This window comes from Octopus bimaculoides, chromosome 14, assembly GCF_046866305.1.
Source record: "Octopus bimaculoides isolate indiv1 chromosome 14, ASM4686630v1, whole genome shotgun sequence".
Lineage (NCBI taxonomy): Eukaryota > Metazoa > Mollusca > Cephalopoda > Octopoda > Octopodidae > Octopus > Octopus bimaculoides.
The window spans coordinates 61,111,288-61,137,738 of record NC_142941.1 but is presented as its reverse complement, the minus strand read 5'-3'; the positions used below and the strand labels follow the sequence as shown (position 1 = coordinate 61,137,738).

The 26,451-nt window shown below is 40.4% G+C and overlaps 1 protein-coding gene across 1 annotated transcript in view; it reads left to right on the top strand.

Annotated features, from left to right (window-relative positions):
- LOC106870530 (SMAD family member 6) overlaps positions 1–26,451 on the top strand; it is a 112,447-nt gene that overhangs the window by 64,145 nt on the left and 21,851 nt on the right. The window contains exon 2 of the mRNA XM_089363149.1: positions 14,164–14,220. Coding sequence (XP_089219275.1) covers positions 14,164–14,220 — 57 coding nt within the window. The remainder of the gene's footprint in view (positions 1–14,163; positions 14,221–26,451) is intronic.

The window sequence follows — 26,451 nt, the reverse complement described above, 5'->3', positions numbered from 1 at the left end:
TTACTGTTGAAGTTTTTCTCTATACAGTAACACCGCACTTTACGGAAACCTGCTTTATGGGACCCTGGCCTTACGAGTTTTACTTTTCAAGCACAAGATCCAAATTTTGAATGAAGAGCAAAAGTTTCTACCGTAACAAATGCCTCTTTTACTTGTTTCAGTCATTTGACTGTGGCCATGCTGGAGCACCGTCTTTAATCGAGCAAATCGACCCCAAGACTTATTCTTTGGAAGCCTAGTACTTATTCTATCGGTCTCTTTTGCTGAACTGCTAAGTTACGAGGAAGTAAACACACCAGCATCGGTTGTCAAGCGATGTTGGGAGACAAACACACACACATACATATATACGACAGGCTTCTTTCAGTTTCCGTCTACCAAATCCACTCAAGGCTTTGGTCAGCCCGAGGCTGTAGTAGAAGACACTTGCCCAAGGTGCCACGCAGTGGGACTGAACCCGGAACCATGTGGGTCGTAAAGCAAGCTACTTACTTAATCAAAAACTAATCTCAATGATTAGCCAGAGATTATTTTTAAAATGAGAATATTTGAAATAAAACTCAACTGCTCTCACAAACGAGAATACTCAACCACTCTCAAAAATTAAGTAAAAGTAAAACAGGAAAAATAATCCTTGTCCGGTACCAGATCAACTCCAAAATCAAACAAACACAACTAAAAACAATACCTCTGCCTCTGCTAAGGCAGAGGTAATAATCCTTTCTACTAATGGCACAAGACTCGAAATTTTGCAGGATGGGACTAGTCGATTACATTGACCCCAGTACTCAACTGGTACTTATTTTTATCGACCCTGAAATGATGAAAGGCAAAGTTGACCTGAGTGGAATTTACTGTGTTCCACAGACATGTGTCTCCTGGTGGAACAAGTATGACAATGTATGACAAGGGTGTGAGTCTTTGATTTACTAGCACAATCCATCTAGTGGGCTTCCACAGTTTCCATCCACCGAACTTGCAAAGAATGTTTGGGCTGACAAGGAGCTCTGGTGGAAGACACTTGCTCAAGAGACTATGTAGAGAGATTTGAACTCTGGACCATGTAACTGTGAACCAAGTTTCTTACTCTTTACATACATATATATATGTGTAATTATAATACAGGGTATCCTTATTTGGTCTTCATCTTCGCTAATCGTGCCTTGCGGACATTTATTGTGGTTTTGGAGTCAGGATTTGACTGCTATTTTTTCAGCGTGGTGGTATCCCTTGATACCCTGTATTATAATTTTAAATAATTATTACCTTCGATGGTTTTTATTCCCATGCTGACCACTTGATAAGATCAATATTTTAAATACCGATCTTATCCTTATTTATATAAATATATATATGTGTATGTATGTTTGTCCCCCCCCCCCCCAACATCGCTTGACAACCGATGCTGGTGTGTTTACGTCATCGTAACTTAGCGGTTCGGCAAAAGGGACCGATAGAATAAGTACTAGGCTTACAAAAGAATAAGTCCTGGGGTCGATTTGCTCGACTAGAGGCGGTGCTCCAGCATGGCCACAGTCAAATGACTGAAACAAGTAAAAGAGCTACCTTGCAGGGTTATTCTATTGAGTAATTTATGATGTGATTACCTGGCAACTGTTATAGATATTTGGTTAATTTGCTATATTTTGACCAGCTTCTTCTTCTGTCTCTGCTTTGCATCATTTGTAATGCATAGTAAAAGTGAGTTTGTTAATTAACACAGAAATTACCCACTTTATTTTTTTTTTTTTTAATTTTTTTTTTTTAAGAAGCAATGTGTGAACCGCAACTGTCATTTGCAAGTGAGCATGGTTTGGTAGCCATTTCTATGCCTCTGCTAATTATTTTAGTTATGTGCAGGCATAGACATTCCTCTTAGCCTTCGTGCTCTTCCTCTTCCCCCCCCCCCCCCAGCAAAAAACATACAGGGTGTGGCAGAACAGACATGCAGGGAGGGCTACATCAGCACTGGGTGGATACCCGTTCACAGCTGAGTAAGTTGGAGCAGCATAAAGTGCATTGCATGAGGATATACATACTGTGTGTGCCCAGTTCGAGAATTGAACCCATAAATCACATGAATTTGAGCTCAGCACCCTAGCCACTCAGCCACGCACCTTCACAAAGTATGTCTGCCTATACATGTGTTAAACAAGTGGAAAGTGAAAAGAATATCAAAAGAAGAATAGATAAGATTAAGAATGTGAGATATGCAATTTTATTATACATACATGTATATACATATGTATGTTGTTTTATATATATATATATATGTACATGTCATATATACTGCATATATACTTTTACACACATGCCTTCACATAATCTATGAACATGCTTACACATAATTATTAATAAAACAAAATACAAGACACATATTGTATATATATATATATATATATATATATATATATATATATATATATAGCAAATTTTACAATGAACAAAATACACAAATACAGTTTTCTAAATTTTGTCTCTCTCTCTATTTCTTCTCCTGTCTCTCTCTCTCTCTCTCTCTCTCTCTCTCTCTCTTCTCCTGTCTCTCTCTGTCGCTGATTTAATTTCTCCAAGCTAATTTATCAAACCTCTTTCTAATAATGTAGACTTTCAATTCAGTTGATCCATTGCTCGGCCATCTTCAGGTGCTCTCCTAAAACACACACATATATATACACTTGTTTTACTTGTTTCAGTCATTAGATTGTGGCCATGCTGGGATACCACCTCGAAGACTCCTTAGTCAAATGTATCGACCCTAGAACTTATTTTTTTCTCTTTTAAAGCCTGGGTTTTTTTGCCAACCCACTAAATTACAGGGATGTAAACACACCAACACCTGTTGTCGAGCAATGGTTGGACACAAAACCACACACAATGGGCTTCTTTCAGTTTCTGTCTACCAAATCCACTCACAAGGCTTTGGTTGGCCTGAGGCTACTATAGAAGACTCTTGCCCAAGATACTATGCAGTGGGACTGAACCCAGAACCATGTAGTTGGGAAGCAAACGTCTTGTCACACAGCCACACCTGCACCTATATATATATAATTAAGTCTTGTAATTACTGCTACCCAGAGTTTCCTGGTTAAATAATAATTTATTCCATCATTCATCAAGCTGAAAAATAAGGCCACTTTGTAGTCTAGATCGGAATTCATTCACTCTTGTTTCCAAACACTAATAGATGACAAAAGTCATTCAACTGCATTGATATCATTTGCCGAGACAAATGATGTGAAATTGAGGAACTACCAAGGCTAATAATGAACAATGAAGATTCCTGGCACAGCATTCTGAGAAGACATCTATCTCACCTTGCATCTGCTGATATTCTACCTTTTTTACATTGAAAATGGCCAGGTCTGGCCTCTCACATCTACTCTACAATGTCATTTTAAAACTAAACAATCACATCATCAAAATCCCAAAGCCGCAAGATTATGCATGATTAATTCAAAAACAATGTGAATAAATAAACTTTATATTTAATAGAGTAATCTGAATTGTTAAGGGTTGAAGGAGTGAAAGCTTGTGGCTCTAAGCCAGTTGTGACCTGTGTGGGTCTTTCTGAATGGCACATCTAATGAAAATTTACCTTTAATCTTTATAGTGTGGCCAGCCCGATGATGAACCCGTCATGTCTAATGCGACCCACATCTTGTAAATGGTTGCCCATACCTGCTCTAAGTCTGAAAGAACTAAACTGTTTCTGTGTGTGTCATTTACAATTTCTGCTGGCATAGTTTGATATTTTCACAGTACATCTCCACAACTGTCCTAATTCTGTTGTCATTCTTTGATTAACCAAATTAACTTTACTAACGAGTTTTAATATTTATATAATCCATCATGTGTCATTCCTGCAACACATTGATACATCAATAGATTTCTAATTTTTCATATCCAATCACTCCTACTCCACTTCTTCAAACTTGTTCTTGTAAGGTATCATCAGTGTGCACAAATACAGACTCAATACTACTTCATCCTGACATCTATACCACTTTGTCTTCACTTCAATACTTCTTCGTCTTGATTTCACTACTGCTTCATCCTGAGTTCAATACCACTGCGTCTAGTTCAGGGGTTTTCAAACTGTGGTCCCCGACCACAGGGTGTCTCTGGATAGCAAATACTTTTTATGGGCAATTTGATTTTATATATGTTTTTTAATCGAAATCTTTTAATTGACAATCAACCTATTTGTTAAATACTGATAAATAAATAAATGTAAAAATATGTGTTATTTTAAGCAAATATTTATGTGTAAATTTCATAAGCGTTTATAAGGGGGTCCCTAAGGTAAAGCCTGAAATATAAAGGGGTCCGCAAGTCAAAAAGTTTGAAAACCTCTGGTCTAGTTGACCTGACTTCATTACCGCTTTGTCCTGACTACAATATCGCTTCGTCCAGACTTCAGTACCTCTTCGTCCAGACTTCAATACCGCTTCGTCCCGACTTCAATACCGCTTCGTCCCGACTTCAATACCGCTTCGTCCCCGACTTCAATACCGCTTCGTCCCCGACTTCAATACCGCTTCGTCCCCGACTTCAATACCGCTTCGTCCCCGACTTCAATACCGCTTCGTCCCCGACTTCAATACCGCTTCGTCCCGACTTCAATACCGCTTCGTCCCGACTTCAATACCGCTTCGTCCAGACTTCAGTACCTCTTCGTCCAGACTTCAATACCGCTTCGTCCCGACTTCAATACCGCTTCGTCCCGACTTCAATACCGCTTCGTCCCGACTTCAATACCGCTTCGTCCCCGACTTCAATACCGCTTCGTCCCCGACTTCAATACCGCTTCGTCCCCGACTTCAATACCGCTTCGTCCCGACTTCAATACCGCTTCGTCCCCGACTTCAATACCGCTTCGTCCTGACTTCAGTACCGCTTCGTTCTGACTTCAATACCTCTTCACCCAGACTTCAATACCTCTTCACCCAGACTTCAATACCTCTTCACCCAGACTTCAATACCTCTTCATACAGACTTCAATACCTCTTCACCCAGACTTCAATACCTCTTCATACAGACTTCAATACCGCTACATCCTGACTTCTATTCCACTACATTCTTACTTCAATGCTGTTGTTACAACAAACCCAGACCACTGCCACTCACTCACTCACCCACCCAACCACCACCTAAACCATCCCCTGCACCATCACCAACATAAACCACCTGCATGGTCTTAATCACATCATTACTACCATTAACATTCCCACCACCACCACCACCACCTCAATCATTGCTGATACCACTACTATCACTACCAAAAACCACAGCTACCATTATAAGCACCACCACCACCACCACTGACAACAACTGCAACACTATCACCATCTATTAATTACTCTCACTGATTAAGACAGCTGTCTTTATAATCTCCCTTAATTGTTTTCCACAGCCTATTCTCCCCCACCCCTCCACATCTCTTAATCTCTCCCACTCTTATTCTATCCCTACTCACCCTACTACCCACCTTCTTCTTCAACCACACACTAGTATATAATTGCTCTCTATTCAAGGGTCCTTCATCCTCTCCTAGGTTATACACACACACACACACACATCAATGACCCACTTTTATGATGTATATGTGTATATATACACACCCATGTACATTATGTATATACACCTCATTCATCCCTTATGTGTGCGTATGTGTGTATAAACGCCGGAGTTTTAATGGTGGCAGCTGATGAAGGGGATGTTTCTATGTGGCCTGCTTGTTTGTTGCACCTTGTTTACCATTTTGTCCTTGTTCTTTTGCCACGTCATGTACCCAGTTATGTATCTATATGTACATGTAGATGAACGTATATACATACATGTACATATATATGCATATACTCATATATTGTTTATATATATATATATATATATATATATATATATATATATGTATGAATATATGTGTATGTATATATATGTATGAATATATGTGTATGTATATATATGTATGTATATATGTGTATGTATGTATATATGTGTGTATGTATATATGTGTATATCTATGTGTGTGTGTGTGTGTGTATCAATGTGTATAGATTATGCCACTATATTTTATACACACACACATATCTGCACATATACCCCTCTCTCTTTAATATATATAAACATCCTTTTCTAATGTGTGTGTGTGTGTATATACCCCCCCCCCACACACACACACACATACATCACTCAGTCACAACTACTTTAAATGCATACCTATATAGTAAAGCCATTCCAGTGGTGACCATCCTATCTTTTTCTTTAGGAATACCTAAAAGGTGATACAATCTAGTGCATTTAAGGCGGTGAGCTGGCAGAATCGTTAGCACGCCGGGCGAAATGCTTAGCGGTATTTCGTCTGCTGTCACGTTCTGAGTTCAAATTCCGCCGAGGTCGACTTTGCCTTTCATCCTTTCGGGGTCGATAAATTAAGTACCAGTTATGCTCTGGGATCGATGTAATCGACTTAATCCCTTTGTCTGTCCTTGTTTGTCCTCTCTATGTTTAGCCCCTTGTGGGCAATAAAGAAATAAGAATCTAATGCATTTTTCCTTATTTGATTATAGATGACAGATTGCAATTTTCAAGGGTGCTTTGACTGGTATTTCTAGCTACTCTGATGAGGGAGGAATTCGGTCCGAAACCAGTTCTTCTCTTCTGTTCATGACAATACCATATACATTATTTCATTTGCACTTTATCTATGGGTAGGGCCAGATTAAGAATCAGTGAGGCCGTAAGCACTTAAAAGATTTTGGTGCCCCCCATAAAAGATTATGTAATTCAAAATATAAACAATAACTGACCATAAAATAAATTTTTATTTTTCAAAACTAAAAAAAACATTAAGAGGGAAAATAATGTTTATTTTTGTCTACTTCCACTTTATTTATATTTGAAAAGTTTCCTCCTACTTTTTTGAATTGCCAAGTCTTTGATCAGATCCTCAAAATTGATCTTAGGTAACACATCTGCATCTATACTTAGTAGAGATAAAGGCATCCCGAATATTATTTTAGCAAGTTTGAAGTGATTTCTTTTGTGCCGTAAACCATTTACCATTTCTGTGATTTAAGGTGATTTCTTTTGTGCCGTAAACCATTTACCATTTCTGTGGTGCCCCCTCCTTCCCTTGATGCCCTAAGCATGTACTTATTTTGCTTAATGGTTAATCCAGCGCTGGTATAAATGTTTGGCTCAGTACTTTGCTTCAAGACAAGACATTCAAATCTCCCCCCCCCCCCCGCCGTCACCGTTATTGGTGACTTTGGTGCAGCCAATGCAAGAACGTGAAGATCAGCATACTGTGCTGTTGTTGTTTAGCTAGCCCCAGGTCATCTCTTGATTAAGCAGTCCCGTGATCAAAGGCTTTCCAACAGTGACCACCACCTCCTGTCTGTTTGTATATTGAAGGCTACCGTCTTGTCCAAATATATCCTTGTGATTTCAGGGATTTTTGCTAGTATTTCTAGCAGACTGAGTGTCTGCATCAATGAGCCCTCATTGGCTCATTTTCTGGCTGTACATGTGGTTGGAGGAAGTCCCCGTCCCTGCGTTGTTGTTGCTTTAGTTCCAGAGCAAAACATAAGGTCATAGGCATTACAGCCATGACCTTTGTCTTCAAATTCCACTACCACCACCACCACCACCACCACCACTATAATCTGTACCTTGGACTGTAGTATTCTACGTGTTCCTCTTTTCTTTTCTTAAAGTTGAGGTGATTCAAGATTAAATCGTATTGGCTGCTATTTCTACCAGATCAAGCGACTGCTTAGACTTTCCTCATTAGCTCGTTTGTGCGTGGTGCAAGTGATTCATTGCGCTTGATGTTTAGTGCTACTTTAATTAAAAGATAGTCTTAATTGTTTGTCTGTCTGTTTTGTTTTTTTTTTACTTTTGATTTTTTATTCCAATAAAGAAAAGCGGCGCCCGTGATTCTTTTGACTGATAAGGAAGTAAGGGGAAACTAACCCTCAGATCAGAGAGGTCTTAACCAGCGTTAGTTAGCTAGCCTGCTTACAATTGAATGGGGACTCCATTTAAAGCAGGCAGGGTCTAAGTGATGGCGCTAAACTGGATGACAGATTCGCTCTCACAAACTCCGACAATAACGCTTGTGTCGTTGTGGTGGTGGTCGTCGTGGTCGTGGTAGCCACCGCTGTCATACCTGGCCTCGTCCCCCCCTCACATCCCCTTTTTCCCTTCGCCTTTACCGCTGCAGCCCTCCCCGCCCGTCGCCTCTTCCACTTTTTGCGTTGTTTATATGAAGTCAACATGACTAACTTGGACAGGAAGTGATAATGGCCGTGGTTGTGGGCTTGGCGGGTGGTGGTAGGGTTTTTTCTACTGGTATGGGTTGCTAAATAGCAATGTTATTTGGTCTGGTCGCCCACTCCCGCCCTTTGACACACAAGTTCACACACTGAGACACACACCGTGTGTATGTGTATGTTTGTCCGTATAATTTCTGAAGACTGACTTGGAAAAGAAGACATGTACGTGCACATACACATAAACACACATTTATACACGCATCGGTATGTGTATATATCGTGTGTGTATAATATATATATGTGTGTGTGTGTGTGTATGTATGTATGTACATTGATCTTGGAAGCATAAATACTTCGTGGAGCCAACAAGAAAGACTGCTTTGATGTGATCGCTTGTGGAGATTGTAGCCAGCTCTTCTGCGAATCTGACGCTCATTGTCTTGAAACAAAAGCGGAGGACACATTTGAGGTGGGCACCTTTGATCATAGACGTAGTTTGCACCTCTCGCTTGCAAAGTCTACATTTGATCCCCTTTCTCACCATATTTCTGCTGGAATTACTTGTCCAATTAATTATGAAATATAATGAGGAATTTATTGAAATAACTTTCTCGTTATTAAGCTGGTATTTGGGACGCGAATTAACATGAAGTTTTGATGGCAGATTATATTGAAAATCATTTTAAAGCAGGGAGTTTGTTTGTATTGCGGAAACGGATGATTTCAAGCGAGTTGGTATTCTCGGCAGACAACTAACTCTCGTTTCGTGGAGTAGGATGGAATTGGACGAGCTGTCGATAAAAAGATACTGGTACCTACCAGGAATGTGAGTGACAATAAAACTGTGGTGCCAGTAAAATGTCGATGTTTAACATTGACACAAAGACATTGATTTTCCGAGATGGGAGGTCTATTAAATAATATTAATAGTAATGTAATAATAATCGTTTCTACTATAGGCACCGAGCCTAAAATTTTGAAGGGAGTGGTGGGGACTAGCCGTTTACATCGGCTTCAATGTTTCACCCTGAAAGAATGAAAGGCAAAGTTGACGTTGGCGGAACTTGAACTCAAACCGTAAAGACGGACGAAATGCCGCTAAGGAATTTGCCAGTTCACCGCCTTCAATGATAATAGTAATAATAATAATCCTTTCTATTATAAGCACAAGGTCTGAAATTTTTTTTTGGGGGGGGGGGGATAGTTGATTACATCGGGTTCAATGACATTGCGTGATACCTTGTGGAAAAGCCTTCTACAGTTTCACGCCAGCCAAGGACTAGGAAGCGGATTAGGTGCGCCGAAATTGAAAGAAGTTTGTCGTGTGTGTGTGTGTGAGAGAGAGAGTCCTTGTCTTGACATTCGCCAGATCGTTGTAAACGAGCATCACTGTCCAACAAACGGTGTCCGTTTCAAGGCTGACGACATATACTTTTACTTCGTTTCAGTCATTTGACTGCGGCCATGCTGGATCACTGCCTTTAGTCGAACAAATCGACCCCAGGACTTATTCTTTGTAAGCCTAGTACTTATTCCATCGGATGATCTTTTGCCGAACCGCTAAGTTACGGGGACGTAAACACACCAGCATCGGTTGCCAAGCGATGTTGGGGGGGGGGGGGACAAACACAGGCACACAAACATACACACACACACACACACATATATATATCAGAAAATGTTACTTTAGGTGGGAAACAGGTGAGAGATGGCGAGATAGGAAGAGCGTCCGGTCATAGATCTGCCTCAGAAAAAAATCTGATCCATACAAACATGGAAAAACGGACGTTAAAACGACGATGTCGGTTATGAGACTACGCATGCAGGCAGGCACCATAGAGAATGCAGGGTGTGTTAATGCAGCCTCTTCTAACGCTTATTCGTACACAGTTTCTCCGTTGCATTGACGTTCATAAATGTATTTGTGTATAATACTCACACACACAGATATACTCTTTTACTTATTTCAGTCATTTGACTGCGGCCATGCTGGAGCACCGCCTTTAGTCGAGATAATCGGCCCCAGGACTTATTCTTTGTAAGCCTAGTACTTATTCTATTGGTCTCTTTTTGCCGAACCGCTAAGTTACGGGGACGTAAACACACCAGCATCAGTTGTCAAGCGATGGGGGGGGGGACAAACACACATACATACATATATATACACATATACGACGGGCTTCTTTCAGTTTCCGTCTACCAAATCCACTCACAAGGCTTTGGTCGGCCCGAGGCTATAGTAGAAGACACTTGCCCAAGGTGCCACGCAGTGGGACTGAACCCGAAACCATGTGGTTGGTAAGCGAGCTAACCACACAGCCACTCCTGCGCCTACATATATATATATATAAAATAAAATATACGTGCACACATTATCGGGATGGCAAAACAAGCCACAGATTCATGTGAATACAATCACAACGTATAAACCCATCACGCACAAAATATGTACTATTGTACAACACACAGCATCACAATGACAAACCAGAGAGTATAAACAGACTCACAGATACATGATCCGTGTGTGTACACCCACAGATAAATACTTAGTTAACTGTACACGTACACAACATTGCAAAAAAAAAAAAACCCACAAGAATATAAACACACACTCACATACATAGATCATCATCATCATCATTATCACATAGGCAATGCAGTTACAACAACAACAAAAAGGCTGGCGTGGATACATACATTAGCTACCTAGAAGACTATAGAAACTCATACACACACGTACATACTGGGTTGCAAACTTATAAACATACAAGTACACCATAGATAAATAATTACACACACACACGCATTCACACAGCATCCAGACGACAAACCACAAACCCCACAAATAAAACTGGAGACTAAAGAGGACAAGACACACACACATTACACATATATATGTATGCTCACACTTACATATATACAAACACACACACATCATTTGTATGTGTGTGTGTGTGTGTATATATATACCCTGCTGCCCCTCTAACCCTCGCTCTCCCAGTCAGTTCAGACACCCAAATTGCTATATGGCGCCATTCCTTCACCTAACAATGTTTATCAGCTTTCACTAATTACTTCTATAGCTCTCCTCTCCCTCCTCCTTTTCTATCTCTCTCTCTCTTTCTCTCTTTATCTACTCTCTGTTTCCTTTCCTCTCTATCTCTTTCTATTTGCTACTTACTCTCTCGGTCCTTTCTATCTATCTTTTTTGTATCTCTCTTCATTACACCATTCCACGCTCTCTCTCTCTCTCTCTCTATTTGCTGCTCTCTCCTTTTTTTCTGTCGCTCTACTCTGTCTCTTTTCTCTTTATATATCTCCACTCGCTCTTTCCACTCTCTCTATTTGTTACTCACTTTTTGTGTCCCTTCCTTTCTATCTCTCTACTACTCACTCTTTCTTTCCTATTTATCTCTCTACTCATTCCTTTCTCCGCTTGTATCTCACTTTCTCTCTTTCTATTTACCTCCCCCTTCTTTCTTTTTACTTCAACTCCTCATCCTCTCTTTCATTTTACTTTCATTTCTCTCTCTATAATTTACCTAACATTCTTACTATCCCCTCTTTATTTTAATTTTCTCTTTTTCTGGTCCCAGTTCCTTAGCTCTTTCTCTTTCTATCACTCTCTCTCTCTCTTCACTCCCGTCTTGTTTTTAATTTAAATCTACCCCCTTCTCCTTTATGTTGTCACTCCAGATTTGATGATGAGGAGAGGGGGGATGGAGAGGAAACACTTATTCTCTTCATACTTCGTCTTTCATAACTTTTCCCCTCTTTCGATGTGCGTTTGTAATTGTGTGTAAAGCATATTTATAAAGATATATATATATATGCATTGTATGTGCATGTGTGTAGATAGATACCAATACACGTAACTCTGGGCCCTGAAGTCTTTCTGTAACTTCTGCCGATTGCGAATAATAAAAGATATATATTCACGTGTTTAAGTTCTGTTTTCCTGTTTGTATCGCCAAATCTCTCTCTCTCTCTTTCTCTCTCTCTTTCTCTCTCTCTCTGGATGGATGGAAGGAAGTAGAACCTACATAGTAGGTTTGGTTTACCTGGACCTTTACCACTGTTACTGCTTAACCGCTTAACCCTACATCGATCCTGAAAAATCCAAACTTAGGCCAGTTGAGATAATCCCATCTTTTCCCAGCTATAGTGCATCTAGAACTACAATTATCCAATTCCTTTGATCTTGTAAAACAGTAAAATGAGTTGAAGATTTAGCTGCTATTTCTAGTGGGCATCCCCCACTTACCCTACTAGTGTGTGTGTGTGTGTGTGATTGTTCCAGAAGTTCTTTGTTATCTTTGTCTCCTCCTCCCGTTCTGCAAGTTCCCTTATGTGACGAAGGAGGAGCCTGCATGTGGTCGCTTGACCTGTTAGAAATAACAGCCAAAAGTTTTGCTAAAACTCGCACTCATTCGACCATCTTTAAAAGAAAAGAACATATTGGAATCTGTGCTCTAAGACCAGTCAAGTGCAAAACCTGCGGCCCGTGGGACTCTCTGAATGTCACACCCAACTGAAAAATTGTTTTAACAATCGGCCCGCTTGATGATGATCCATGCGGCCCGCTTCGCGAAAAATATTGCCCATGCTTGCCCTAGACGCAAAAGACGGGTTGGTTGTGGGGCTGTAACATGCTATGGTCATAGAAATAACTGAATCGGGACAAAACAACTAACTCCCTCTCTCCCTCCTAATACTATCTTACTTTCTGAGCTACACACTACACTATATTTCATCCCCGCTCAAGCTTCTTATCCTTTTTCATTACTCTTATGTTTTCCATTTGTCCAGTATATTGCTCGTCCTCTTCCTTTCTCTCTAACACACCCGCTTTCTACCTCGGTCTTGTTTTCTTAATGGTGTGTTCGTTCTATGGCTATCTTCATGTTACTTGTTTCCTTTCTGATCTACGCATGTTTTTCACTTTCAACGGACGTATATTTTCTAGGCTTTTTATATATATTATTAGATGTAAATATATGGTATGCCTGCCTATTCACTATACATAAGTAATTTAGATATAGTCACATATTTATACATGCTCAGTAGTTGGCGATGTGTGTCCCATAAGTGATGTCGTAAGTCGTAGTATCAGCTATAATTCGATCTTCGGTTTCACTAGGTTTTTTTGTCTGCTATTGTCCTGCTGCGGTATCGATTGCCAATCCATTCTTTCCATGCAACGTTTGTTTAGCCTAGGTCCTTATATTTCAGTCATGGTCTACCTCGAAACCGATTTCTTTTACCTGTGTGAGTGTGAGTAAATATATTTACATAAATGTTTGTTTTTATGTCGAGTTATTATTTAAAAAAAAAAAAAAACAGTTGTCCGATGAAGGCTAAGTAGACCGAACTTCGAAGTCACTATTAACACTAATTTTGTTAAAGAATAATATATATGTGTGAGTGTGTGTGACGATAAAGGCATGAGGTACTTGGATTATACAACCGTTAAGAAAATTAATTCTACATGACCGTGATCTTACATGATCGGTATATTCAGTTTACACAATATTTTTGTTTGTTTCTTGTTTTCATTGGGAATTAAATCGGTCTTTTGAAATCACGAGTCGTGCGTCGCCACTGCCGTAAATTGAACTAACTTCATTCATAACGACACCAAACGAAAATATTCCTCTTTCCTCTTTTACATTCATTCATTCTCTCTCTCTCTTTCTCTCTCTCTCTCTCTCTCTCTCTCTCTCTCCCTCTCCACACACACACAAGCATGCACATTAGTATGTGAATGTGTGATATATATGTATAGTTGCTTGTCTAATTCATAACCTATCCGTCTTTCTCTGTATCCCATCTAACTATCTAACTGCATCTCTACATCTCTTCTTTTTTTTCATTATTGCAGAGTCCTTACCAGTCAGTAACTGCGGATTAAACACCGAACGGGTAAAAGTGACGACAGGTAAGTTGATTTCGTTCCTTCTCTCGCCACCTTCGTTCCCATCGCTTATTATCTAATTGCGTGGAGCGATGTAATAATGTACGTGTTCGGTAGGGGTGGGAATTGGATTGACGAAGCCTTAGCGACAAAAAAAAAAGGCAAAACCTGTCGTTCCTATTGCATCTACTACCTCATCATGCAGACCAGCTGGCTGGTGCAAAGCAGTGGCAGGAAATGATCTCTTGAATTTTTCCCCCTCCCCTATGTCCTCTGTGTGTGTGTGTGTGTTTCTTGTTTGATCAAACCATTATTTTGCCGGACAGCCAAATTCTGATGAGTGACGGGCGACCCAGCTCGGGTGGACTTTGCTGTTTACAGCTAAGTAAACTACTATATAAATAGTTATTGTTTAACCCTAGGTCATCCTTCATCCAGTAGACCCGTGACAAATCCCTTGTTTTAAACGGTATACAGGACAACTACGTTATTCAATGTGCCTTTCACTTATACTAAGCAGTAGTGTGTCTGTCCCTGAAGGGGATGGATTTCTATTTGGGTGCCATTTACAAAGCTTGGTATGGTGGGCCTGGGTTTGAGTCTATATAGTAAAAGACTCCTGTCTGAGGTGCTGCACATTGGGATGGAACCTTTAACTACATAATTACAGAGTGAACTTCTTAACCACACCAGCTGAACCAAATATCATGTTATCGCATGACAACAGCTCATAGACCTTGTAGTTATAATATAATTACCTGCTAAACCCTGAAGTGTTTTTGGAGATTGAATCTGAGCCTCACTGCTATTTACATCTAAATTATTATTATTAAGGATGTATTGCCTCTCTCCCTTGGTAGTGTGCCATTCTGTTGCATGTCACATCGCCAAGTACTTTGGTTATTGTAACATTTTTTTATTCTATAATCTGTGGTATTGAAGTATGCTTAGTCCCATATAAGGATATAAGGGCATTATGGAACCCTCTGGACTATGAGGGCATTATGGAACCCACTGGACATTTGAGGGCATTATGGAACCCACTGGACATTTGAGGGCATTATGGAACCCACTGGACATGTGAGGGCATTATGGAACCCTCTGGACATTTGAAGGCATTATGGAACCCTCTGTACTATGAGGGCATTATGAAACCCTCTGGACTATGAGAGCATTATGGAACCCTCTGTATACTATGAGGGCATTATGGAACCCTCTGTACTATGAGGACATTATGGAACCCTCTGGACATTTGAGGGCATTATGGAACCCTCTGTACTATGAGGGCATTATGGAACACTGCGTATAATATTTTTTGGACATGTCACTCTAGTCATGCTCAATTCTTTCTTTCTTTTAAACAGTTAGGATGTTTCTCAGTGTAGTAGGGCTTCAGCAGTGGTTCTCAACCATTTTTTAGTTATGGTCTCCTTTGATTCCTATTTTATTTAGATGGACCCTCATAGCCATTTGACATTTTTAAAAATCCTGTTCTATTTTTATAATTAAATATTGTTACGGATTGTATAAAAATATTGTTAAAATATTTTATGTATTGTAGAAATATAACCAATTTATTGCACATAAATTTTAACAACAGAATCTTATATAGACCCCCAAGTGCCATATATATATATATATATATATATATATATATATATATATATATATATATATATATATATATGCAACACCATTGAGAACCATTGGCTTAATGCCTTGTCCTAGAGTATCACAGCTATCTGTTTGACCCTTGTCGGCTGCCTTTAATGAATCAGCTCTTTATGGGCTAAACAGGCTTTTCTTAATTTCATTATGCTGCTGCTTATAATAATAATCTTCTCTACTGTGGGTACAAGCGCTGAAATTTTAGGGGAAAGGACTGGTTGATTACATCGGCCTTATTGCTCAGCTGGGGTAGGTGGCAGGTCCTGCAAGGGCCATGTGCACTGACCCTTACCCCCTCCTCTCTCAAAACTTTCTTGTCTTGCAAGTTACTTGGTGACCTTGCCAGTGTTGGTGCCATGTAGAAAGCATCTGTAAAGTGGTTGGCATTTGGAAGGGCATCCAGCTCTGCAAAAAAAAAAACTGTGCCAAAACTGACCTCGTCTGTGCTGGTGCCATGTAAAAAGCACTCAGTCCACTCTGCAGGGTGGTTGGTGTTAGGTAGGGCATCCAGTCATAAAAACCCTGCCAAAACAGACACACAAGTTTGGTGCAGTCTTCTACCTGGCTGGCACTTGTCAAACCGTCCAACCCATGCCAGCAGGGAAGGTGGACATTAAATGATTATGATGATGATGATGACGCTCAATAACTACACCAGTGCACTTCGCTCTGCATTTTCCAAACATGCCCTTCTGACGCATGCAAATTACAACAGCTTTGAAAAGATGCATATATCAACAGGTCCTTGTTTGTCCCCTCTGTGTTTAGCCCCTTGTGGGCAATAAAGAAATAAGAACAGATTATTAGATGCAACTGTATGATTTTATTTAGTGTTTTTAGTTCCTATTTAAATATCTACTTTGCAAAAAAAAAAAGAAAAAAAATCTGAATAAATAAATAAATGTAAATATTATGATAAACTGCTTGTTAACCACAATCACAACAACAGTAACAATAACAACAACAGTAATGTCAGTAATAATAGACTTTGAAATGTGAATTAAATAAACTAAACTGAACTGCGCATAAGTGGTTGTGTGGCAAAAAGGCTGCTTCCTAACCACACACTTCCGGCACCTTGGGCAAGCGTCTTCTACTATAACCTCGGGACCAACCAAATCTTTGTTAGTGGATTTGGTAGACAGAAACTGAAAGAAGCCTGTCATATATAACAGCTGATTCCCCACCAAATATGTGACCGTGTGTGTATCGTTGGTGATTTTCTTTCTCCGTCTTCCCTTCTTTGGACTTTTTCTATATTTCTGAAGAAGAGCTCTGCTCGAAACGTGAAATCCTCTTTCTTTTCTTTCCTTTTCTGAGCGTCCAATAACACTGTACTTATTCCACGTCCTCGCATTGTTGTTTTTTCTTGCTTGTTCATGTTTGGATTGACTATATCTATATATTTATATATATAAATAAGGACAAGATCAATATTTAAATATTGATTTTATCAAGTGGCCAGCATGGGAATAAAAACCATCAAAGGTAATAATTATTTAAAATTATAATTTAGGGTATCTAGGAGATACCACCACGCTGAAAATAGCAGTCAAAGCTTGACTCTAAAACCACAATAAATGTTCATATAGCACCAGGAGAGAAAACGAAGAGACAAAATAAACTAGCAAAAATTACTGGATAATTCCAGATCCCGGATTTCTGGCTCTGCATAAGAAATACTTTGCCTCATCAGTGGAATATACTCAGAAAAGCACACAATTTTATATATATTTATATTTATAGATATATATATATCATCATCATCGTTTAACGTCCGCTTTCCATGTTAACATGGGTTGGACGATTTGACTGAGGACTGGTGAAGCCAGATGGCTACTCCAGGCTCCAATCTGATTTGGCAGAGTTTCTACAGCTGGATGCCCTTCCTAACACCAACCACTCCAAGAGTGTAGTGGGTGCTTTTACGTGTCACCGGCACGAAGGCCAGTGTCAGGCGGTACTGGCAACGGCCACGCTCAAAATGGTGTATTTTATGTGCCGTGTGTATGTATGTGTCTGTGTCCCTCCACCACCATCGCTTGACAACAGGTGTTGGTGTGTTTACATCCTTGTAACTTAGTGGTTTCAGCTGCAGTCTAATAACTGAAAAAAGAAAAAAATTAAGGGGACACACACATAAATAACAATGATAATCACCCCCACCCCCACATGTAGATTATAAGTAACAAACAAAAATATAGTTTTAACAACATTGTCAGATAAATACAAGCGCTGCATCTTGTTGCATTAAGCAACGCCCTGATTTCTGTCTACATACATCCATGCATGCATATATACGTGGTGGGATGTGTATTATGTAGTCAATTAAATTTTGCTGAATCATAGCAAGAAGGCATTGATAAAACTATTTGTAAAAAAAGCAATGGGAAAAGTAGTTAAAAAAGATTTTGAGAAGCACTTTTTCAGATAATGAAATCCTAAATCTATTGGTGTCCTGCTTTCGTTCTCTCCTCCTCCCCCCCCCCAGTACCACCCCCTCTTGTTTTAAGTTGATTCGGTGGGGATTCAGCTGTTATTTTTATTAGGTCAATGCTACTTTCATTGGACCATATATATATATATATATATATATATATATATATATATATATACATACACACATATATATATATATATATATATATACATACACACATATACATATGTATATACATATATACATACACACATATACATATGTATATACATATTTATATATACATATATTCATATATATATATATATACATATACATACATATATATATGTATATATATACACGCACACATATATATATGTATGTATGTGTGTGTTCTTTTATGTTACTGCTGAAATTGGTAGAGGTGTTGTTTGACGAGTTAAAATTCATAAGGCGCCAACATATGAAAATAACCATTACAAACCTAATTATACCTTTTTATTAGTAATTATAAATAACTGCTATGTGTGTGCCTCTATGTGTACGCGTGTGTGCCTCTATGTGTGTGTTTGTATTGCTGTTTCTGGCAGGTTGAGTAGACAGAAATTTCATTGTTAGTTTGTTTGTTTTTTTTATTCATTTTTTTTTTTTTTTCCCCAGGTGATAGGGGTGTTTCATAAGATGTAGGGTATTATGAGCTGGGTGCATGGCTGATTGAAGAAATAAAGTACGCATCACCATCATCATCATCATCGCCACTGTCATCGTCGTCATTTAACATCCATGTTCCATGCTGGCATGGGTTAGACTAAACGAATAGATTAATGTGCCTTTGGAAGGAAGGTGGTGGGTGGGTTTGCATCTTGTCAGCGTCACTGTGTCACATTGCACAGGTCCTTAAGTTTGAAAAGGGTCCTACCTGTGTTGCTGTGAATAGCAACCATAAAGTGAGGGTACGTGGCCAAGTTGTTATGGTATTTGGCTCACAGTCATAAGGTCATGAGTTCAATACCTGGCAGCGCGTTGTGTCCTTGAGCAAGACTCTTCATTTCATGTTGCTCCAGTCCACTCAGCTGACGAAAGTGAGTTGTACCTGTATTTCGAAGGGCCAGACTTGTCGCACTCTGTCACACTGAATCTCCCTGAGAACTACGTTAAGGATACACATGTCTGTGGAATACTCAGTCACTTAATGTTAATTTCATGAGCAGGCTGTTCTGTTGATCACAATCAACTGAAACCCTCGTCATCGTAACAGTGTCATTTTTTTTGCTGGGTGGGGGGTTAGCAACCATAAAGTAGGCACACAATTCATAGGCATGGACCATAGAGTTGGTGAGTTTACTCCATGATTTTGTGGCAACAAGACTAATGTCTATCATGAGCCCCAGAACTAATAAGCCCTTTACCTCGTTTCCAGGACGTATAAGTTACTGAGATTACATCCCTCCCCACTTGAATGGGACGCCGGTCTGTTGCAGGGTTACCTTTCCAACTTTTACTGGAATTCATTATTACTATTTTGTTTCTGTATACCCCTAAAAATTTTATAATGGGCCCCTAGTTTAGAACCCCTGATTAACATTGTTAGTGGAGATGCTGGAAATATTGGTAAAATTGATCTCAAATTGCACCTCGTCGTTTTTAAAATGAGAGAACGATAGACTAGGTTGTGTAAACTAGTTTTTGTCCCTTGTGGACCCTGCAAAGGAACAGTAGGTTTTGCTTGCTAAAAACTCCACCGTCATCTCCTTCAGCCTCTGCCTGCATGCAACCATCACCACCGCCACCGCCACCCTCCATTCTACAGCTACCGCCACCGCCACCGCCACCACTATCCCACCTAACAACAAACAGCAATGGCCACTATCAACACTCCTCTCCAACCACCTTCTGCTAAGCTGCATGAGCAACGAAACTGCAATTGTCACCACATACACCGCCGCCATCACCACTAGCCTGGCCCCCTATCAACACCGGGACCACCTCTACCCATAACTATCCTCACCGCTATTATTACCATCACTACCACCAGCTCCACCGCCTTTACCATTATTGTGTCACCACCACCACCACCACCTCATTGCTACTAACTACTACTCCAGCTTGTCTATCAGCAACCTGTTGAATGGGTTAGCTACTTAATGCACCGCACTGCACCCCCTTCTCTCTATTATTGCTACCGTTCACTTACGAGAGAATCCCTATGTGTTTGCTCGACCTGCTAGAATTAGCAGTCAAATCTTCCTGAAACCTTATCGCTCGATCGTCTGAAGGGAAAAATGGACATTATGAATAATGTGGTCTTGGGTTCACTGTACAATGAAAAGGGCGGAATGGTCACGGCTGGGATGCTTTTTTTACCATAGGCGTGTTGGGTCAAGATGGGCCGTGGGTTAAACAGCTGCGACAACTGGTGTCACTTTATCGTTGCAACGAATAAAGAAAAAACCTTTGAGATTCAGGGATATTTGTGATCTGCTGTTAATCTTTTTCCCCACACCAGCGGAAGATATATATGGCTGTGTGGTCAAGCAGGTCTCTTTGCAACCATGTGGTTTCAGGTTCAGTCCCAGTGTGCGGCGAATTGGGCAAGTGTCTTCTACTATAGCCCCGGGCCGACAATGCCTTGTGAGTGAATTTGGTTGACGGAATATGTGTGGAGGCGCACACGCATGTCTTTCACTGTTTGACATGTTGGTTTGTTTACGTCCCTGTAATTTAGCCGTTCGGCAGAAGAGAACCGGTAAGTGTCGGCTTTTAAGGCAAACATGCTTAGTGGCAGTTCTTCCGTCGCTTTAGGTTTTTTTAATTCAAACGCCGCCCGAGGCCAACTTTATTTTTCACCCTTCTGAGGTCGATAAAATAAGGATCCGTTGGGAACTGGAGTTGATGTGATCCACTATCGCCTCCCACTAAAATTGTTGACCCTGTACCAAAATTTGAAATCATTATTCATGCAAGATTATTGAAGAGTTTACCAACGGACAGGGAATTCCGTGCTCTTGCTCTGTGGTCGCTCAACCTGCTAGAAATAGAAGCCAAATCGTTAATGAAATTCCTTCTCCCCATCGTCTTAAATACAGGAAGGACACATTAGATACTGTATTTTCATGCAAGCAGACGTCCCGTAGTTTCAGCCATTTCGCCTCTTTGGACGTGTGGGGGACCGGTGGAATGAAAATACACACCTTATTTGAAAAACGGTGTAAGTTTGGGGACAGGAAGAGCATCTAGATGTAGAAAATCTATCTGCTTCTACGAATTTCATCCAAGGCAAACCAACATAGGAAAAAAGGGCGTAAAACCGATGACAAGGACGATCACTATGATCGTGACAGGAACACTTTTGATCATAAGTCTACGGGATAAGAACTGACTTAAATTAAATAAACCTTAAGTTTGTCTAAGTCTGACCCCATGTGGCGGCTTGGCCTACTGAAAATAGCTACAGTTCTTGGTTAACATGCAGCAAACTGCAATGGAAACCAGAGGTGACGGCTATGAAATCCCATGATTTCTTTATATTTATATGACATGGAAATGATGTGAAAGCAAGCATATGTAGAAGACTTCATTGAATTTTGTAGTTAAAACTAGACAACGACTGGAACGATTTGTTAGTAGATTCGTAGGCCTGTTCTCAAAGCCGCTTAGGAGCTAAACAACTGTGACTGGCTACTCTTGTGTTTGTGTGTGTGTGTGTGTGTGTGTGTGTGTGGTGTCCGATCGACCGGTGCCTCTACACAAATTATCACAATATCAGAACTATCTGGACGTGCTTGCAACTCAAGTTATTCTTGAAGGTAGGAACTTCAGAACCACAATTCTTCAGTCTCGTTAAGCGTAAAGACCTCGTATTGCTATGTCTCCGGTTGACATTTCATATCTTGGGGAATTTAGGCGACAGCTTTTCTATTCATTATTTACATTCGACGGGTATTTGTCCTCATCTTGTTTGTTAACACAACGTTTCGGCTGATATACCTTCCAGCCTTCTTCAGGTGTCTTGGGGAAATTTCGAACCTGGGTTCTCATTCCTAAGGTATTCTTCGATGTTGTTATTATTATTATTATTGTTCAAGTCACTGCTTGGAATCGAACTCGGAATCTTGGGGTTAGTAGCCCGCGCTCGTAACCACTACGCCATATGCCCGTGTGCTTTTCTATTGTCTATTCTTCAGTTGTATATTGGCCACTGACCGTGTGTGACATTAAACTGGCGGAGTCGTTGAAGAACAGGACGTAATTTAACGCCTTAATGGCTGGCGGCATTTGTTCCGGTTCCGTGCGTCTCGAGATTCAACTTTGTGGAGTTAATTAAACAAAGGGTTAGGGTTAGGGTTAGCAGTTATGACCACTGCTGTTTCTTTTTCATTCCAAAGCAGTAAAAAAAAAAATGTTTTTGTAAAATGTTTGTGTTGTGGAGGTCAAGGTTTCAAATTGAATATTGTTCTTAGTTTTACTTCAGGTCATAGCAGTCTATCCTTGTAAGGCCTGGGTCTGGGCCTTTCTTCCAAGTAGTTTAACGAATTTTTGTTGTGTGCGTTTATTCATTTAACTACATACATGTAGGCATTCACACACACACACGTCAACTGTTGTTTAACCGCAGGCCAGTCGAGGCGGTCTATGATTAAATGCGTTTCAGCTCTGACTATCATATTCTTTAACTCTGTCTACATTCCGAGTTAAAATCCCACTTATGCAACGCCTTGGGGAAAAGCTACGTCGACTTCGGCGAGATTTAAACTCTGAACGTAAAGACCTTTGGATTTCAGTAGACGGAAACTTGCGCTGTTAAGCCATTTGGAAGGTCCGCTTTGTTCTGAGTTCTTAGGTGGCTTATTGGTATATCATTCGGCTCACGATCATAATGTGAGTTCGATACCTGTTGTGTCCCTGAACAGAACACTTTATTTCACGTTTCTCCAGTCCACCCAACTGGCAAAAATGAGTTGTACCTGTAATTCAAAAGGGCTAACCTTGTCACATTCTGTGTTATGCTGAACCTCTCTTAAACTTCATTCAGGGTACACATGTCTGTGGAGTGCTCAGCCACTTGCATGTTAATTATTTACGAGCAGGCCGTTCCATTCATCAGATCAACTAGAACCCTCGTCGTCGAAACCGACGGAGTGCCAGTTTTATATGGCTGCCCCTTCTCCCTCTTTAACTATCTGGCCTTTAGTTGCTCTCTATTACAAATATTCTTGACACGGTTTCCAGTCTGAAGATAACACTGTTTCTTTCTTTCTCACCAGTCTCGGCGTTTCCGATGAAGAATCTTGGCTGCTAAACTTCCTCTTTTGACAAAACAATGAAAAATTGTTTTCCGCAGGGAAAATAGCTAGGGTTATAGATACGATTTTGTGTTAGGAAACAAAATTAGGATGTTGGGTTGGTAGAGCATCGGACAGCATTTAGCTACAATCTTTGGCTAACATGCAGCGAACAATAGAAGCCGGAAGAGACGACAGTGAAATCCCATAATTTCATATTTATTATAACAAGGGTTCTCAACCATTTTTTATCTGTGGGTCCCCGTAACCATTCGATGTTTATAAACTATAGGCGCAGGAGTGGCTGTGTGTGGTAAGTAGCTTGCTTACCAACCACATGGTTCCGGATTCAATCCCACTGCGTGACACCTTGTGCAAGTGTCTTCTACTATAACCTCGGGCCGACCAAAACCTTGTGAATGGATTTGGTAGACGGAAACTGAAAGAAGCCCGTCGTATATATGTGTATGCGTGTTTGTCCACCCCCCCCCCCCCAGCTTCGCTTGACAACCGATGCTGGTGTGTTTACGTCCCCGTAACTTAGGGGTTCGGCAAAAAAGTTACCGATTGAATAAGTACTAGGCTTACAAAGAATAAATTCTGGGGTCGATTTGTTCGACTAAAAGGCGGTGCTCCAGCATGGCCACAATCAAATGACTGAAACGAGTAAAAAGAGTCGTTGATACACAAAATGAGATATCTATGGACCCTTTTGATTTTATTCTGGTGGACCCCCCCCCCCAAGCCATTCCATGTTTACAAACCAGTTTTATAGAAGCTTCTTTCAAAATACATATTTTGTTTGTTATTCACACATCTCCTTGTGTGGGTTGGACTGTGTAAAACGTGAGAGAAAGAAACTGAGCTGGGTTTTTTTGATTTTTTTTTTTTTTTTTTTTTGCAATAAGTACATTTAAATCAAAACTTCGTGGACCCTGTTATATTACTGTGGATTCCTAACTTACTGTTTACCTTGCGAACCCCCACGAATTTTGGTAATTTTTTCAGATTAACACCCGCACGATTACCTAACCCTAAACTTAACACTAACCCTAACACCCTAGTGGGAATCGTGCGGGTGTTAATCTGAAAAATTAACCGAATTGCATACGGACACTGGTTGAGAACCATTACTGTAAACAAAAACGTTATTCATTCTGTATTGTCGCTTGAGTTTCTTCTGGGCGAGAGCAAGCATCCATCGCCCTTCGTTGTAGTATTTGCACGGATTCGTAAATTACACTACAGCAGTGTAGTACCTCAGCTGTTTCAGAAAATGCTGAAGGTAACACCAAGATTGCTGTGCAACGAGGTGCCATTTCTAAAATGAAATGATGGGATTTCAGTGTTGTCGTATCCAGCGCATTTTAGCGTCTTCTCTCTCTCCCCTCTCTTTAAGACTAAACTGCATCTCTCTCTCTCTTTCTCTCTCTCTCTCTCTCTCTCTCTCTCTCTCTGACTAAATTGCATGTTAACTCGGTCCTTTTATGTCCTGAGTTCAAATCTCTCTGAGGTCGACTTGGTCTTTCTTCCTACATCTCTCTTTCCCCCCTTTCTTTCTTCATCTCTCTCTTCTTTCTTCCGTCTCTCTCTCTCTCTCTCTCTCTCTCTCAGACTCATTTGTATGATAACTCTATCCTTTTAAATGTTCTGGGTTCAAATCTCGCTGAGGCCGATTTAGTCATCCTGCCTTCCGATGTCAATAAAATAAAAGTCCCAGGGCGATTAATTCGGCTCGCCCTTCTGTGTCAGTGACCCGATGACTTTGTATAACAATGGTGTACCTGAGACGAAATTTTTGAAAAGAAGGTAATTTCTTGCAGTTCTGTTATCTTTTACTTCTTTCACTCATTTAGACTGCAGCCATGCTGGGGCACCGCCTTGAAGAATTTTTAGTCGAATGATTCGATCCCAGTACTTATTTTCTTAAAACCTAGGTATTTATTCTATCGGTGTCTTTTGTCGAACCGGTAAGTTACGGGGACGTAAACACACCAACACCGAGTATCAACCGGTGGTGGGCAAACACAGGTTTCAAAGATACACACATAGATATAGATATTTATACGACGGGATGATTTAAGTTTCCGTTTACCAAATCCACCGACGAGGCTTTGGTCGGCCCGAGGCTGCAGTAGAAGACACTTGTCCAAGGAGCCACGCAGTGGGACTGAACCCAGAACCAGGTGGTTGGGAAGCCGGCTTCTTACCACACAGCTGCGCTTGTGCCTATAGTGAACTTTTTCTCAACAAAAATCTTGAATTTTTTAACCTACATAAGTTATTTACTCAGACTTTCAGTCGAAGTAAATTTTTCGTCACATTCGAGGCGGCGGCGGGCTGGCAAGGATCGTTAGCAGGCCGGACAAAATGCTTAGCAGTTATTTTGTCCGTCTTTACGTTCTGGGTTCAAATACCGCCGAGGTGTGTCGACTTCGCTATTCAATCCCCATTTCGGAGTCGATGAAAATAAATACCGGGGCTATTGTGCCTTATATAGTAAGAAAGGATTATTTTCGCGACGCACCGATTGGAAACCGTGTATGTGTGTGTGTGTGTGTGTGTGTGAAACTCTACTTTTGTCTTGTTTCTCTCTGTCTTTCTCCCTCTCTTTGCTTAACTACAATTACCTGCCGCTTTCCCTCCTCTTCCCTCCCCCCTTTGTCTTTCCTGCCACCACCGTACGATGATGTATCAGGTGTGTTCCGGGAGTTAAGACAGCATTTAAGACATTTCTATATAATATTAAATGCTGTCTTGCTTTTTTATTATATGAGACAATAGGTGTGGAGAGAAAGAGAGAAGAAGAATAAGAAGTCTCCACCAAACAAACATTTCTGTGCTTTGTGTACATTGCATCCGTGCGGTGTGTGTGTGTGTGTG